Raw genomic sequence first — 12,955 nt, 5'->3', positions numbered from 1 at the left:
AAATAAAATTTACCCCTTTAACCGTTTTTAAGTGTACAGTTCAGTGGCATTAAGTTCATTTTCATTGTTGTGCAACTATCACCATCATCCAACTCCAGAACTTTTTTCATCTTATCAAATGGAATATTTGTACCCATTAAATAATAACCTCCCATACCCACCTCCCTCAACCCACCTCCTCCAATCCCCATTCTACTTTCTGCCTCTGGATTTGACGACTCTAGGGACCTCATATAAGTGGAATCATGCAGTGTATGTCCCTTAGCATAATGTCTTTTTTTTTTTTTTTTTGGAGACAGAGTCTCACTCTGTTGCCCAGGCTAGAGTGCCGTGGCATCAGCCTAGCTCACAGCAACCTCAAACTCCTGAGCTCAAGAAATCCTCCTGCCTCAGCCTCCCAAGTAGCTGGGACTACAGGCATGTGCCACCATGCCCGGCTAATTTTTTCTGTATATATTTTTAGTCGTTTGGCTAATTTCTTTCTATTTTTAGTAGAGACAGGGTCTCACTCTTGCTCAGGCTGGTCTCGAACTCCTGAGCTCAAACAATCCACCCATCTCAGCCTCCCAGAGTGCTAGGATTACAGGCGTGAGTCACCGTTCCTGGCCTCATAATGTCTTCATGGTTCTTCCAGGTTGTAGCATGTGTTAGATGTTCTTCCCTTTGTAAGGTTGAGTAGTATTCCATTGCATGTACATATCACATTTTGCATTTTATTTTCCCTACATCTGTTGATAGAAACTTGGATTGCCTCCACCTTTTGGCCGTTGTAAATAATGCTCAAATACCTGTTTGAGTCTCTGCTTTCGATTATTTTGGTATATACCCAGAAGTAGAATTGCTGGGTCATACATTAATTCTGTTAAATTTTTGAGAAACCTCTGTACTGTCTTCCACAGCGGCTATGCCATTTTGCATTCTTAACCAACAGTGCGCAAGGATTCCGGTTTCTCCATATCCTCACCAACACGTCTTTCCTATTTCCTCCTTTTCAAAAATAATAGAGATCCATTGGACCCTTGAAAAATGACTGTTCAAGTCCTTTGCTGACTTTAAAATTGGATTGTTTGCTTTTTAGTGGAGTTGTAGGAATTCTTTACATTTTGGGGGGGGGATATTAATCCCTTATCAGATATACGATTTACAAATATTTCTCCCCATTCTGTGGGATGTCTTTTCACTGTGTCCTTTGATGCATAAACATTTTTGATTTGGATGTAGTCTGATTTATCTATTGCTTCTTTTGTAGCCTGTGAGCTGATTTCCATGATGTTTTTGATTTGTTTGACTTGGGGGTGGGGTGTGTGGGTGGGACGCAGTCTTTCCCTACTATATGACCTGCACTTATGTTAGTGTTGTGATCCTCAGCTAGTTTTAGTTATAATTGGCCTTTAAAAAATCTCATTTTATGATGAGATTCTTTAATGTCTGTGTCATGTTCTGAACACAGGTGCCCAGCTATGTCACAGACCTCAGTGTTCTTGTATTTTATGTACTGAAAGCCACTCGGTGCCCGGCACTGTGCTGTTTGACACCCACATTCTTAGATTAACTCCCAGGGGCCAGAGGGGGAGGACGGATCCCCATTTTACTGTTGAGAAAAGTTGAAAAAGCTTATGTTAAATCAATTTTGATGTCCGGAGAGGCTGATTATTTTTGAAAGGATAAGCATAAAAGTTGATTCCTCTGTCAAGTAAAAGAAGTGTTTTTTCCGTATAGGATCAGATAGTGTTGCTCTACAATGAGATTATTGTTAGTACACAGCACTGTTCCAGAGTTATGTCATTGTTTATCTTTTTATCTTCCCCGAGGACTGGGATCTGGATTGTCCCCAAACTTGCTAGAAAATTGATGGTTTGTGTCCTGTGTAGATGCTATTTCTTAACCCAGAGCAGAATATCTTGCAGGATCTAGAGACTGTGGACCTTCTATATCATGTAGCAGGAAACGTTTGGAAAAAATATTGAGAAACCTGTCTTCACCTGGAATTTTAAAGACCGGACATCTAGCCATTGCATTTCTTGGTAGAAAAATCCAGAGAAGAGCTTTAGCTATTTCCTCAAATGTTTTCTGGAGAAATAGGACATTCATCTTATTTTAATTTGCATTTTTGCTACCATTAAGTTTGCTACCATTTTTTGTAAGAATTTGGATTGCATGAAAGTAGCCTGTGTGTGGTGGTTTATCTACTCCTTCCTGGGGTGATTAGTGATTGATTCTTTTGATTAGGAAAAAAAAAATGTTTCTATGTCGTCTCTGGAACCAGGTTCTCAAAGTTTTGTTCAGGGGTGAATGTCAGTACTTCATCATTTGGGACTGCTTCAGACCAGGGAGCCAGCGTGGTTGGGTTCTGGGAGGGCTTTCCTCCTGGCGTACAGAAGGCCACCTTCTTGCTGTGTCCTCACCTGGCGGAGAGAAAGCTCTAGTGTTCTTCCTCCTCTTCCTAGGGCGGTTCCCATCATGAGCCTCACCCCACACCCCCATGACCTCATCTGACCCTGATTACCTCCCAAAGGCGCCATCTTCAAATACCCTCACATTGGCGGTTGGGCCTCAGCACAGGAATTTGAAGGGGTGGGTGGGGGGCACAAGTCCTCACACAGCGGCCTAGGACCGTGAATGAAGATGTGTCATAATACGGAGTCCCAGGGGCACGGGGCTCGTGTCTCCCTCGGTTTTAACCAGAACAGTTTCACTTGTTTCTTCCCGTTGAACTTTACACGGTATCATGTACAGGAGTTTTGTGAGTCGAAAATCAAGCGAAGAGTGTCCAGTTGACTATGATGCTTTTGTCCCCTTTCTCGCACGGCAGAGCCGGGGTTCTCTTCTTCCTGACGACCAACCAGTGTTTCAGCAGCGTGTCGGCCGTGGAGCTCTTCGTGGTGGAGAAGAAGCTCTTTATGTGAGTAGGTCTCTGTCGGCAGCAGGGGCTGTTGGCCAAACTGGTCACATCCGGAACCGGGCCAAGGATGGGACCATGGGCATTGCCAGTGTTTATTTTACTTCATTTTTTCAAGTGACATAAACTGTGTATATTTACCACGTATGACATGATGTTTTGAAAATGCACAGGGGTTACAAATGTGGACTGAGAAGCAGCAGCCAGAAGTGGGGAGGCAAATCATGAGTGTGTGAGGCCTGACACGAGGGGAACAGAGCTTCTAGGTTAGGACGTGGTCAGAAAATCCAAACGCCGTGCTGCAAGCAGGCGATAACCGGCCTGAAAAGCATCCTTCGTTTTTAGTAAATACTGATGATCTTCATAAGAGCAGTCTGGGGGCTCGGCAGGGGTGAAGTGTGGGCTAAGCAGCCCCTTAGAGGTAGGGAGGTGACGTTGACAAGGAAGGTGACCAAGCTCAGCCCTTGTCACACCGGGAATGGAAAGAACCAGAAGCCAGCCTTACCGTGAGGAGCAGGCTGCTTTCGATTGCTGTGGTTTTCAAAGATGGATGAGATTTGTCCACATCTCTAAGCCCAGGAAAGAAGTCATTACAGAGGGAGAGAATGAAGGAGGTGGAAAAGTTTGGAACGGTGGGGAAACCATGTCAGGAAGAGGAAAGATTCGGATTTGAGACTTGACAGAGATGTGTGGTTGGAAGGCGTGGTCATTGAAGGAGAAAACCTTTTTTGTCTTTTTAACTTGAGAGTAGAAGAAGTAAAACGAGTTTAGTGATCCGAAGCTGCGGTCTGGGGCTTGGAGAATATCAATGCCACTTTCTTCATCATCAGACACAGGGGAAAGGAAAGCCCCTGTTACTGCCGAGATGAGTCACTGAAGCGCTGGTCTTCAAAGACAGCTGGTGTCAGAAGAAGGGAAAGAAAGAAGCATTCTCTGCAGAGAGGCAGGATGTGCAGAATCTGTTGGCCTTAGTGGGTGTTTGGGGACCAGAACGAGCGACAAGAGGGAGTTCTGTAGTGAGAAGACGGGTCACAGCACAGAGCTTCGTGGGGTGATGTCCCAGAGAGGCTGTTGCCTGAGATGGCGAAGGGTGTGGTGGGGTTAGCCTCGAGGATGTGGGAAGCTGTCGTATTGGACCCCTGGTGGCAGCAGAAGTCTGCACTAAAGCAGTCTAATCTTCTAGTCTGTGCCTTCTTAAACTAATCTGGGATGCATGATATGTCTTTCTGATCTACAGACACGAATATATCAGTGGCTACTACAGAGTGTCATCTTATTTCTTCGGAAAACTGTTATCTGATTTACTGCCCATGAGGATGTTACCAAGTATTATATTTACCTGTATAACGTACTTCATGTTAGGTAAGTAACAAGACAAAAAGGATGTGTCTTTAGTCTTGCCTCTGAAGTGAAACAGATTTCCTCCTGCATATTTTTGGTTCTCAAAACTACAAACCAAAGGCTGGGCACACACACATGTAATCCTAGCACTTTGAGAGGCTGAGGTGGGAGGATCACTTGAGTCCAGAAGTTTGAGACCAGCCTGAGCAACATAGTGAGATCCCGTCTCTACAAAAAATAGAAAAATGAGCCAGCTGGCCATAGTGGCCTATATTTCTACCTGCTCGGGAGGCTGAGGCAGAAGGATCACTTGAGGAGTTTGATGTTGCAAGTGAGCTATGATAATGCCACTGCACTCTGGCCTGGGCAACACAGTGAGACCCTGTTTGAAAAAAAAAAAAACCAAACCCAAACCCAAACCAACTACAAACCAAGCCATGAGATGAGGAATCACCTATCCACTGTGCATTCTCTGAAATAGCTGTTCACTGTGGACATTTTTTTGTCAAGATTTTTTTCCAACTGAACTTCTAAAACTATTTATAAAACTGATTTTACTGAGAGATGCTGTATGTCATACACAAACATGAAAAGACTTTATAAAACTTTGAGACTATGCTGGAGGAGCTGGGATATTTTATTGCCTGTCTATATTTTCATTTATCTCTCTATGATATTTAGGGGTATATAGAGAGACAAAAAGTATATATGTATTCCCTACTCCCCTCTCTCTAATGAGAGAAAAAGATGGTGACTTTGGGGGCTTATTGATTTAATAAAAATACACGTTTGATAGCTATAGAGATTCATTTGTGCATGATGCTCAGGTTTTCATGCGCTACCCATCCCACCCCCAAAATAATCTCTTTTTGCCAAAGCACTGTAGAATAAGAACCACTGATTGAGCTTAAACCTTCCATTTTACAAATAATAGGTGTGTAAACAATCAGACATAGGCTCTAGGTACTTTTGATTGGTGTTCTTGTGGCTGTTTCCAGATTGTGTGACCCGTAGTATTAGCTCATGATGGTTTAGAAAGTAGCTTTGTGAAACTTAATTTAGCTTTGTTCTCAATACAGAGTTATGTGGTGATTTGTCTAGGGAGTCTCGGGTGATGGAGGCCCCCCTCCCGCCCCCAGATAGTAAAACCACCGTGAGGCCATGTCACCCCCACCATCCCAGTTTCTTCCCTAGTGCGGTCACGGCACACAGTGAAACGTATGGGAAATGAACGTGCTATGGATAAGTTTCCTGTGAGAAGAGAAGGTGCTGGAATCTTGGCCAGTTGTATTGCCTGTAGCTCCCCATGTCGGGAACTCAGAAATTGTTCATCATTATACATGAAAGCGTATAGGTGTTATGTGGAAAAGTGCTTATGCATTGAGTGTAAAAAAGACAACCATAGCATAACTTTACGTAGTTACATGGAGGGAAACATCGAATTTGATGATGCAGGGTAGTTGGATAGTGGATGACTGTTTTTTTTATTTTCATTCTAATACTAGTTTCTGAAAATATTACAGTGTTATTTGCACAGGAAGTAACCCCAAACACATGGTAACCTAGGCAGTTGGATTAACCCCTTTTTTTTCTTTCCAAGGATTGAAGCCACAGGCGGGTGCTTTCTTTATCATGATATTCACCCTTATGATGGTGGCTTATTCGGCCAGTTCCATGGCGCTGGCCATCGCAGCAGGTCAGAGTGTGGTTTCCATAGCAACGCTTCTCATGACCATCTGTTTCGTGTTTATGATGGTGAGTATGAACTGTGCTACTCTGAGAAGGAAATTTTCCCCCTTTGTTTCTTCGTTTACATTCCCCTGTCATGTCAAATCTGCTTTGAGGATTCTGTACACAGGACTCTGTGCTTTAAGGATGCCATATATTGAAATACAGCTTATAGGAGAGAATATACCAGCTTTCCTCTTTGCCCTTATCCAGACTTTTTTGCTACTGTTCTAATGAAGTCACTGTAACTTTAGTTAACATGTCGTCACTAAAGTGTTTTTTTTTTTTTAATTTCTTTTTAGAGATGAGGTCTTGCTATGTTGCCCAGGCTGGTCTCAAACTCCTGGACTCAAGCAATCCTCCTGCCTCAGCCTCCCAAGTAGCTGGGACTACAGGCACAAGAGACCACTGTGCCTGGCTTAATGAGGTTTTTTTTATTTTTATTTTTATTTATTTATTTATTTATTTTTTTGAGACAGAGTCTTGCTTTGTTGCCCGGGCTACAGTGAGTGCCGTGGTGTCAGCCTAGCTCACAGCAACCTCAAACTCCTGGGCTTCAGCGATCCTCCTGCCTCAGCCTCCCGAGTAGCTGGGACCACAGGCATGTGCCACCATGCCCGGCTAATTTTTTCTATATATATTTTAGTTGGCCAGATAATTTCTTTCTATTTTTTTAGTAGAGACGGGGTCTCGCTCTTGCTCAGGCTGGTCTCAAACTCCTGACCTTGAGCGATCCACCCACCTCAGCCTCCCAGAGTGCTAGGATTATAGGCTTGAGCCACTGCGCCTGGCCCTAATGAGGTTTTAAAAGATGTTTCTTGGTAACATATTATGAAACCCTGATAAATTGGAATTTTGAAAACCAGAAAAAAATTTGATTTACAGATTCCCTCATAAGAATGACAGATAATTTACATAACTTTCATGCTGTCTCAGAGAACTGATAGGTCGTTTAAGCAGCAGCAGAAGTGGTTTGGTTGGATTTACTACTCTACAGTGAAAAAAAGTTCCATGAGAAGTAAACCAAGTGTGTGTGTGGCATGTGTAGTCTGTCTTGGGTCCCTCTTGTATTTTGTTTTGTTTTTGATTTATACAGATCAGAGATTGATTTCTTTCCGTTCTGGAGGCTGGGAAGCCCAAGGTTGAGGGGCCCACATCTGGTGAGGGCCTTCTTGCTGCATCATCGCCTGGTGAAAGGCCAAAGGGCAAGCAAGCACCCCTCTTGTATTTTGAAAAGGAATGTTTTTATAATACTGGAACATTCCAAAGCCCACACCACACAGTACTAAGTTGGCTTCTTTCTGGGTTTCTTTTTTTTTTTTTTGAGACAGTTTTGCTCTGTTGCCCGGGCTAGAGTGCCGTGGCATCAGCCTAGCTCACAGCAACCTCAAACTGCTGGGCTCAACCAATCCTCCTGCCTCAGCCTCCCCAGTAGCTGGGACTACAGGCCTGTGCCACCATGCCTAGCTAATTTTTCTATTTTTAGTAGAGACGGGGTCTCACTCTTGCTCAGGCTGGTCTCGAACTCCTGAGCTCAAGCAATCCTCCCGCCTCAGCCTCCCAGAGTGCTGGGATTACAGGCGTGAGCCACTGGGCATGCATTGCCAAGCAACATTGTTATTGTCGCGCATATGCCACTGCCCGATGGTGGCAGTTAGGACAATTTTTTGTGAGCCTCATAGCTGTCTCTTGTCAGTCTCGAGCAGTCCTTCCTGGCATCTCTGTTGCATTAGTTCTTTGGCAGCCTTAAGTGAAGGAATTGACCCTGTTTTATGCTGTACCTCACTACATTATGCTGTGTATTAGTTCTAGGTTTTGGGTTATTTTAAACCTGCATTCTGAACTTTAAAGTCATACGGATATAGAATGCAAACCCTTGTAAATCACAAATCTTATTGTAGTGTGGCAGTAGGGAGGGGCGTATGATGCTCAGAATTGTTCTGGTTTAGGTTCTTAGAATGCCAGGTGTATTGGTGGGAACACATAGTGGTTATTGTATCATTAAAACAGTTAGTACTTCTTAGCCTTCCATTGTGTGCAGTTACAAAGAAAGCTGAGTCCACAGCCTTGACAATTCGGGATCTTCCAATTAAATGGAATATATATTATAGATATATTGTCCTTCCTTTGAAACCATAAACAGCTTTAGCTATATGGAGTTCTACACATGCAAGGAGAAAGATTAAGTGTATAGAGTAAGCGGAATATATTTCAAGAATGAGTCGGTCTTAGCAGAAACGTTTAGAAGGGTGAAGAGGGGACGCGGAGAGGAATTCTGTGTGAAATTACTCGACAGATTCTGACTCTAGGTATTTGCTTTTTGTAGATTTTTTCAGGTCTGCTGGTAAATCTCACAACCATTGCTTCTTGGCTGTCTTGGCTTCAGTACTTCAGCATTCCTCGCTACGGCTTTACGGTAAGTTTTCTCGGTCTGTCATGGTGACTGGGTTCCCCATCTAGAAACATCCAAAATAAAAAGCCCACTCATCTCATTTCCCCAGCCAAGAGCTGTGAAAGTCTCCCATCTAGGAATTTCTTTTTAGGAGCAAAGAATGAGAATGTCCTATTAGCTTTGGTTAGCACAAGGCCAGGAAATCATTTGGGCTTTTCCCCGGTCAGTCGTCCTTTGAGGGAGATGAGGGAAGATACCACATAGAGAAGGAAGATTGGCTAATTCATGAGAAGCGTATTGTTGCGTTTCAGCTCAGTAAGAAAATAAATGAAAGGATGGGAGATGAGACTAGAATACCTAATTTATATTGAAAAAGAAATTAGTATAGAGGAGAAACAAAGACCATGCAATACTCATAGCCATATTGGCTTTTGTAAGCTCATCAACTCCAAAGACAACTGTCTGTGTCTTAATACATTATAACCAAGTTTCCAGCTCCCAGGAATTACAGCCGGTGTTGATGGAAACAAACAAAAACATAAGATTGTTACCACGAATTAACAGTGCTTATGAGCTATGGCGTAATATAGCCAGAGGCCAAATACTTTACTTTTTTTGTATTAGAAGCCAAAATCCCAGCCTTACGTCCCCTGATTGCCAAGGAAAATAACTTTAGTAGCTTTGGTGTCACAGAGACTGTGAATGTGAAACTTGGTATGTTTTTAGAAATAATAATAATCAAGGTTAAACTTGGAGGACATGATTATGATCATTCTTAAGAAACTTGCTGAAATTAAAAACTGTTTACCTTGCCCCGTTCCCACTTGTGTGTTATAGGCTTTGCAGCATAATGAATTTTTGGGACAAAACTTCTGCCCAGGACTCAATACAACAGCAAACGATAGCTGTAGCTACGCGACGTAAGTCTGGGTTCATTGTCGTAATGGGTTTGCTACAACTGTGGTGTGATGTAGAAAGGCCATAGGGCTTGGAGCTGACAAGAATTCTTCCAGGATCACTGAATATTTCTGAGCCTACGTTTTTTCATCCATAAAGTGAATTGTTGTGCACTAATGCATGTAAACATGCTGTACAACTAACTCTTTGGTATTCTGTTATAGTCAAAATCGTATTTAATGTAAGAAATCTTTCTTATGTGTTGCTTGTTTGTTTGGGGCCTTTCTTTTTCTTTTCTCTTTTTCTTTTCTTTTTTTTTTTTTTTTTTGATGTTAAACAGTAAGCATTTATTTGTCACTCACATCTACAAGTCTAAGCTGGGTTTACTTCTAAGCTTCAGGTTGGGTCCAGGCCTACTTGATGTATTTTTCATCCTCTTTGGATCAAGAGCCTCTCTTTTGGGTCTTTTAAAGGGTGCTTTTGATGTTTTGATTGTGGGTTTGAGTTATTATTTTTCAAAACATTTGAGTTTGAAATGAGGTGCTTTGATATTTTAGCAAGAGCTTTCAGTCTTGAAGGTTATGGATTATATGAAACATAGGCATCCATGAACTCATGGCTACTACAAGCCCAACCCAGTAGTAAGAGCTAAAAGGTGTCAGTAGCACAGAGAGTGAATGTTCGCTGCCAAGACCCTGGCGCTTTGTCTGCCTCGTGCATTTGGGAGATGTCATGAAAGCACAGGCTACACAGTTCTGTGGGGTTTTTTATGGAAATATGTGTTTCTTTTTTTTTTTTCTTTTAAGAGGATACATTGTTAGAGAGAGGATAGGAAGTATTCCAAAAGTTGAGAAGGAAATCCTATTTTTGCGTAATATTAACATAGACATTCTGGTTTTAACAAAATTAGAGGATATTGTTCTAAAAATTTTTAATGACACTTTCCTTTTCTGTGATTGTTGTTATTGGTTCCGTTTTGATACATAAATTAATGAGGGAAAAGAGAATGTTGTTGGAATTCTAAACCTTTCCTAAACGTTCACATAGAATAGAAATAATTCTTAAAAATAGGACAAATTGCTATTTCGAATTATTATTTTTTTTTTTTTTGAGACAGAGTCTTGCTTTGTTGCCGGGGCTAGAGTGAGCGCCGTGGCATCAGCCTAGCTCACAGCAACCTCAAACTCCTGGGCTCAAGCGATCCTCCTGCCTCAGCCTCCCGAGTAGCTGGGACTACAGGCATGCGCCACCATGCCCAGCTAATTTTTTCCATATGTATTTTTAGTTGTCCAGATAATTTCTTTCTGTTTTTAGTAGAGACGGGGTCTTGCTCTTGCTCAGGCTGGTCTCGAACTCCTGACCTCGAGCGATCCACCCGCCTCGGCCTCCCAGAGTGCTGGGATTATAGGCGTGAGCCACTGCGCCCGGCCCCTACATACAGAGAGCTTTGATCATCTTAGTGAGGGTCATGGGTGTCATCTGTTCAACCTGAGGTTTTCTCCATCAGGAATAACTAAAAAATTACTTGATACATTTTTCTGCCCTTTGAAGACAGACCACGCTATAGGTTGGAAACAAATGAATTTGAGGAGGCTAAAACTTAGCTCAAAGTGTGACTCTGTGAACTTGGCCAAGTTCCTTAAACCTCAGTCCCTTCATCTTTTAAATGTGTATAATATCGACTCCATTGGGTTGTTTTAGGAATTAACTAAGCAATTAAGTGCAAGATGCTTGCATAATAGCTGGGGAAATTGCAAGCACACAATGACTGTTAGCTATTATATATGACAGGATAATCATTAAAGACTTGGTTAACCTATAGCCTTCTCTAGCTAAGGAACAGTGGATGTTTTGAGTAAAATTTGAGAGATGGTAAGAATGAAATTTCTTCTTTTTCCATTGAATTTCAGGTGCACGGGAGAAGAGTATTTGGCAAGTCAGGGCATCGATCTCTCACCCTGGGGCTTGTGGAGGAATCACGTGGCCTTGGCTTGTATGATTGTTATCTTCCTCACAATTGCCTACCTAAAATTGTTATTTCTTAAAAAATACTCTTAAATTCCCCTTTCATGTACTAGGATTTATCCTCACATAAAAAAGGAGCACCTTGATTTATCTTACATAGTCAATCAGGTTTTTTCTTGTCTTCCGTTCAGTTGCCATTGTACTGGTGTTCAGCAATAATTATTTTCAACAGAAACATTCACAGAAATCACAATGGACTGAATTATACATGAAAAAAGCCCAAGTCAAAAACGAATGACACTACGTATCGCACATTCATCTCGCCAGATAGTAACCATGGGGAAGGAATCTAGTCTAATTTATTGACTTAAAAAAGAGGAGAATTGATGTCTAGATACTCCTGGCAAGTTACTAATATCTCTGGTATCAGTTTTCCTTGTCTTTAAAATGAATATAGGTAGGTTAACAGCCCTCCGGTTTTAATATTCTGTGACTCCATGGCCTGCTATTATTTAATAAATAACAAATGTATTAATGCTGTATTGGAAGTATGAAATCTAAAATATGTTGGAAAAACCAGTCTAATTCATAGCGTAAAAAAGCCATTGTGATAGAGACAAAATCTTTGATAAGCTTATTAAGGTTAATGGAACTTACCAGTATTTCTAGTGGTATTATGATATTTCGGGAATCTTGGCTGGATGTTTTGGACTTAGGTGAAATAGAAAACCAGGAGTCTGATGATACAGTTCTTGTGCCATTTCTGGGACATTCTCCCTCTGGAAAGTCACTTAATCTTCTTGGGATGGTTCCTTGGTTTATAATTTGTAATCTGGGTAGGCATCTAAATCGTGTGAGGAAACTTGCTAAAAATACAGATGTCTGAGCTCTGCCCAGCCCCACTGCATAGAGATTTCCAGATCTCCCTCGATAAACAGCTCTGACCACTTCTGGATTTGGTAATTTTAAAGGTTCTTTCCAGCTCCCAAAATTTTACATACGACTTAATAACTCTTACATCTGTCCCTATGCAGGGTTTTTCCTTCCCTGCTTATACACCTCATTTATTTCCATTTCTTCTCCTCATTCTAACCTTTACCAGTAATAGGGAAGTATTCATAAATTTTTTTTATTGAAAGGTAATTTACCGAAAAGTGCAGTTGAGTGAATTACCACAAAATGAACCTCGCGTGCGACCATCAAGCCAGGTCAAAAAATAGAACATCACAGCACACGGAAGCCCCCTCCCGGCTCCTCGCAGCCACGACTTCCTCCCTGTCTGCCCTGGGTTATTTTTGAAATGACACTTGCGTTTCCCTTCTGCTCTTCTCAGAACCTTACAAAAGCCCAGTGTTGTATTCTTGTGTGCAGAGGTACATACGAAATGAAGTCTCCCCCGACTTTTTACATTTTTAAATAATTTTAGATTTACAGAAAAATCGCAAAATTTCCCTCAGTGTTAACATTTTATATACCAGGGTCAAAGCTAAGAAAGCAACCTGGGTACCTGACTTAATTAAACTGCCGGCTCAGCTCAGATTTCACCAGTTTTCTGCTAATATTCTTTCATTGTTCCAGGATTCAGTTCAGGAGATCACATTGCATTTGGTTCCTTTTTTAGAAGTCAATACTTTTCAATATTCTTATAGAATTATGTGGGCTGGGGCATCCCTAGAGTGTAAATTCCCCCGTGTCTGGTCATCTTAGAATTCATTTAGCTTGTCAGTGGGTGC

The 12,955-nt window shown here is 41.8% G+C and overlaps 1 protein-coding gene across 4 annotated transcripts in view; it reads left to right on the top strand.

Moving 5' to 3' along the window:
* ABCG2 (ATP binding cassette subfamily G member 2 (Junior blood group)) overlaps nucleotides 1-11,762 on the top strand; it is a 65,965-nt gene extending 54,203 nt beyond the window's left edge. For all 4 annotated transcript variants that reach the window (XM_045536803.1, XM_045536805.1, XM_045536806.1 and 1 more), the window contains exons 11-16: nucleotides 2,813-2,902; nucleotides 4,137-4,261; nucleotides 5,841-5,995; nucleotides 8,295-8,384; nucleotides 9,198-9,280; nucleotides 11,168-11,762. In XM_045536803.1, coding sequence (XP_045392759.1) covers nucleotides 2,813-2,902; nucleotides 4,137-4,261; nucleotides 5,841-5,995; nucleotides 8,295-8,384; nucleotides 9,198-9,280; nucleotides 11,168-11,315 — 691 coding nt within the window. In that variant the 3' untranslated portion in view covers nucleotides 11,316-11,762. The remainder of the gene's footprint in view (nucleotides 1-2,812; nucleotides 2,903-4,136; nucleotides 4,262-5,840; nucleotides 5,996-8,294; nucleotides 8,385-9,197; nucleotides 9,281-11,167) is intronic.
* The last annotated feature ends 1,193 nt before the right edge of the window (nucleotides 11,763-12,955 follow it).

The sequence above is a fragment of the Lemur catta genome, chromosome 24 (genome assembly GCF_020740605.2).
Source record: "Lemur catta isolate mLemCat1 chromosome 24, mLemCat1.pri, whole genome shotgun sequence".
Classification (NCBI taxonomy): Eukaryota; Metazoa; Chordata; class Mammalia; order Primates; family Lemuridae; genus Lemur; species Lemur catta.
Note: the sequence above shows the minus strand (reverse complement) of the source record. Positions and strands in the feature narration are given on the sequence as shown.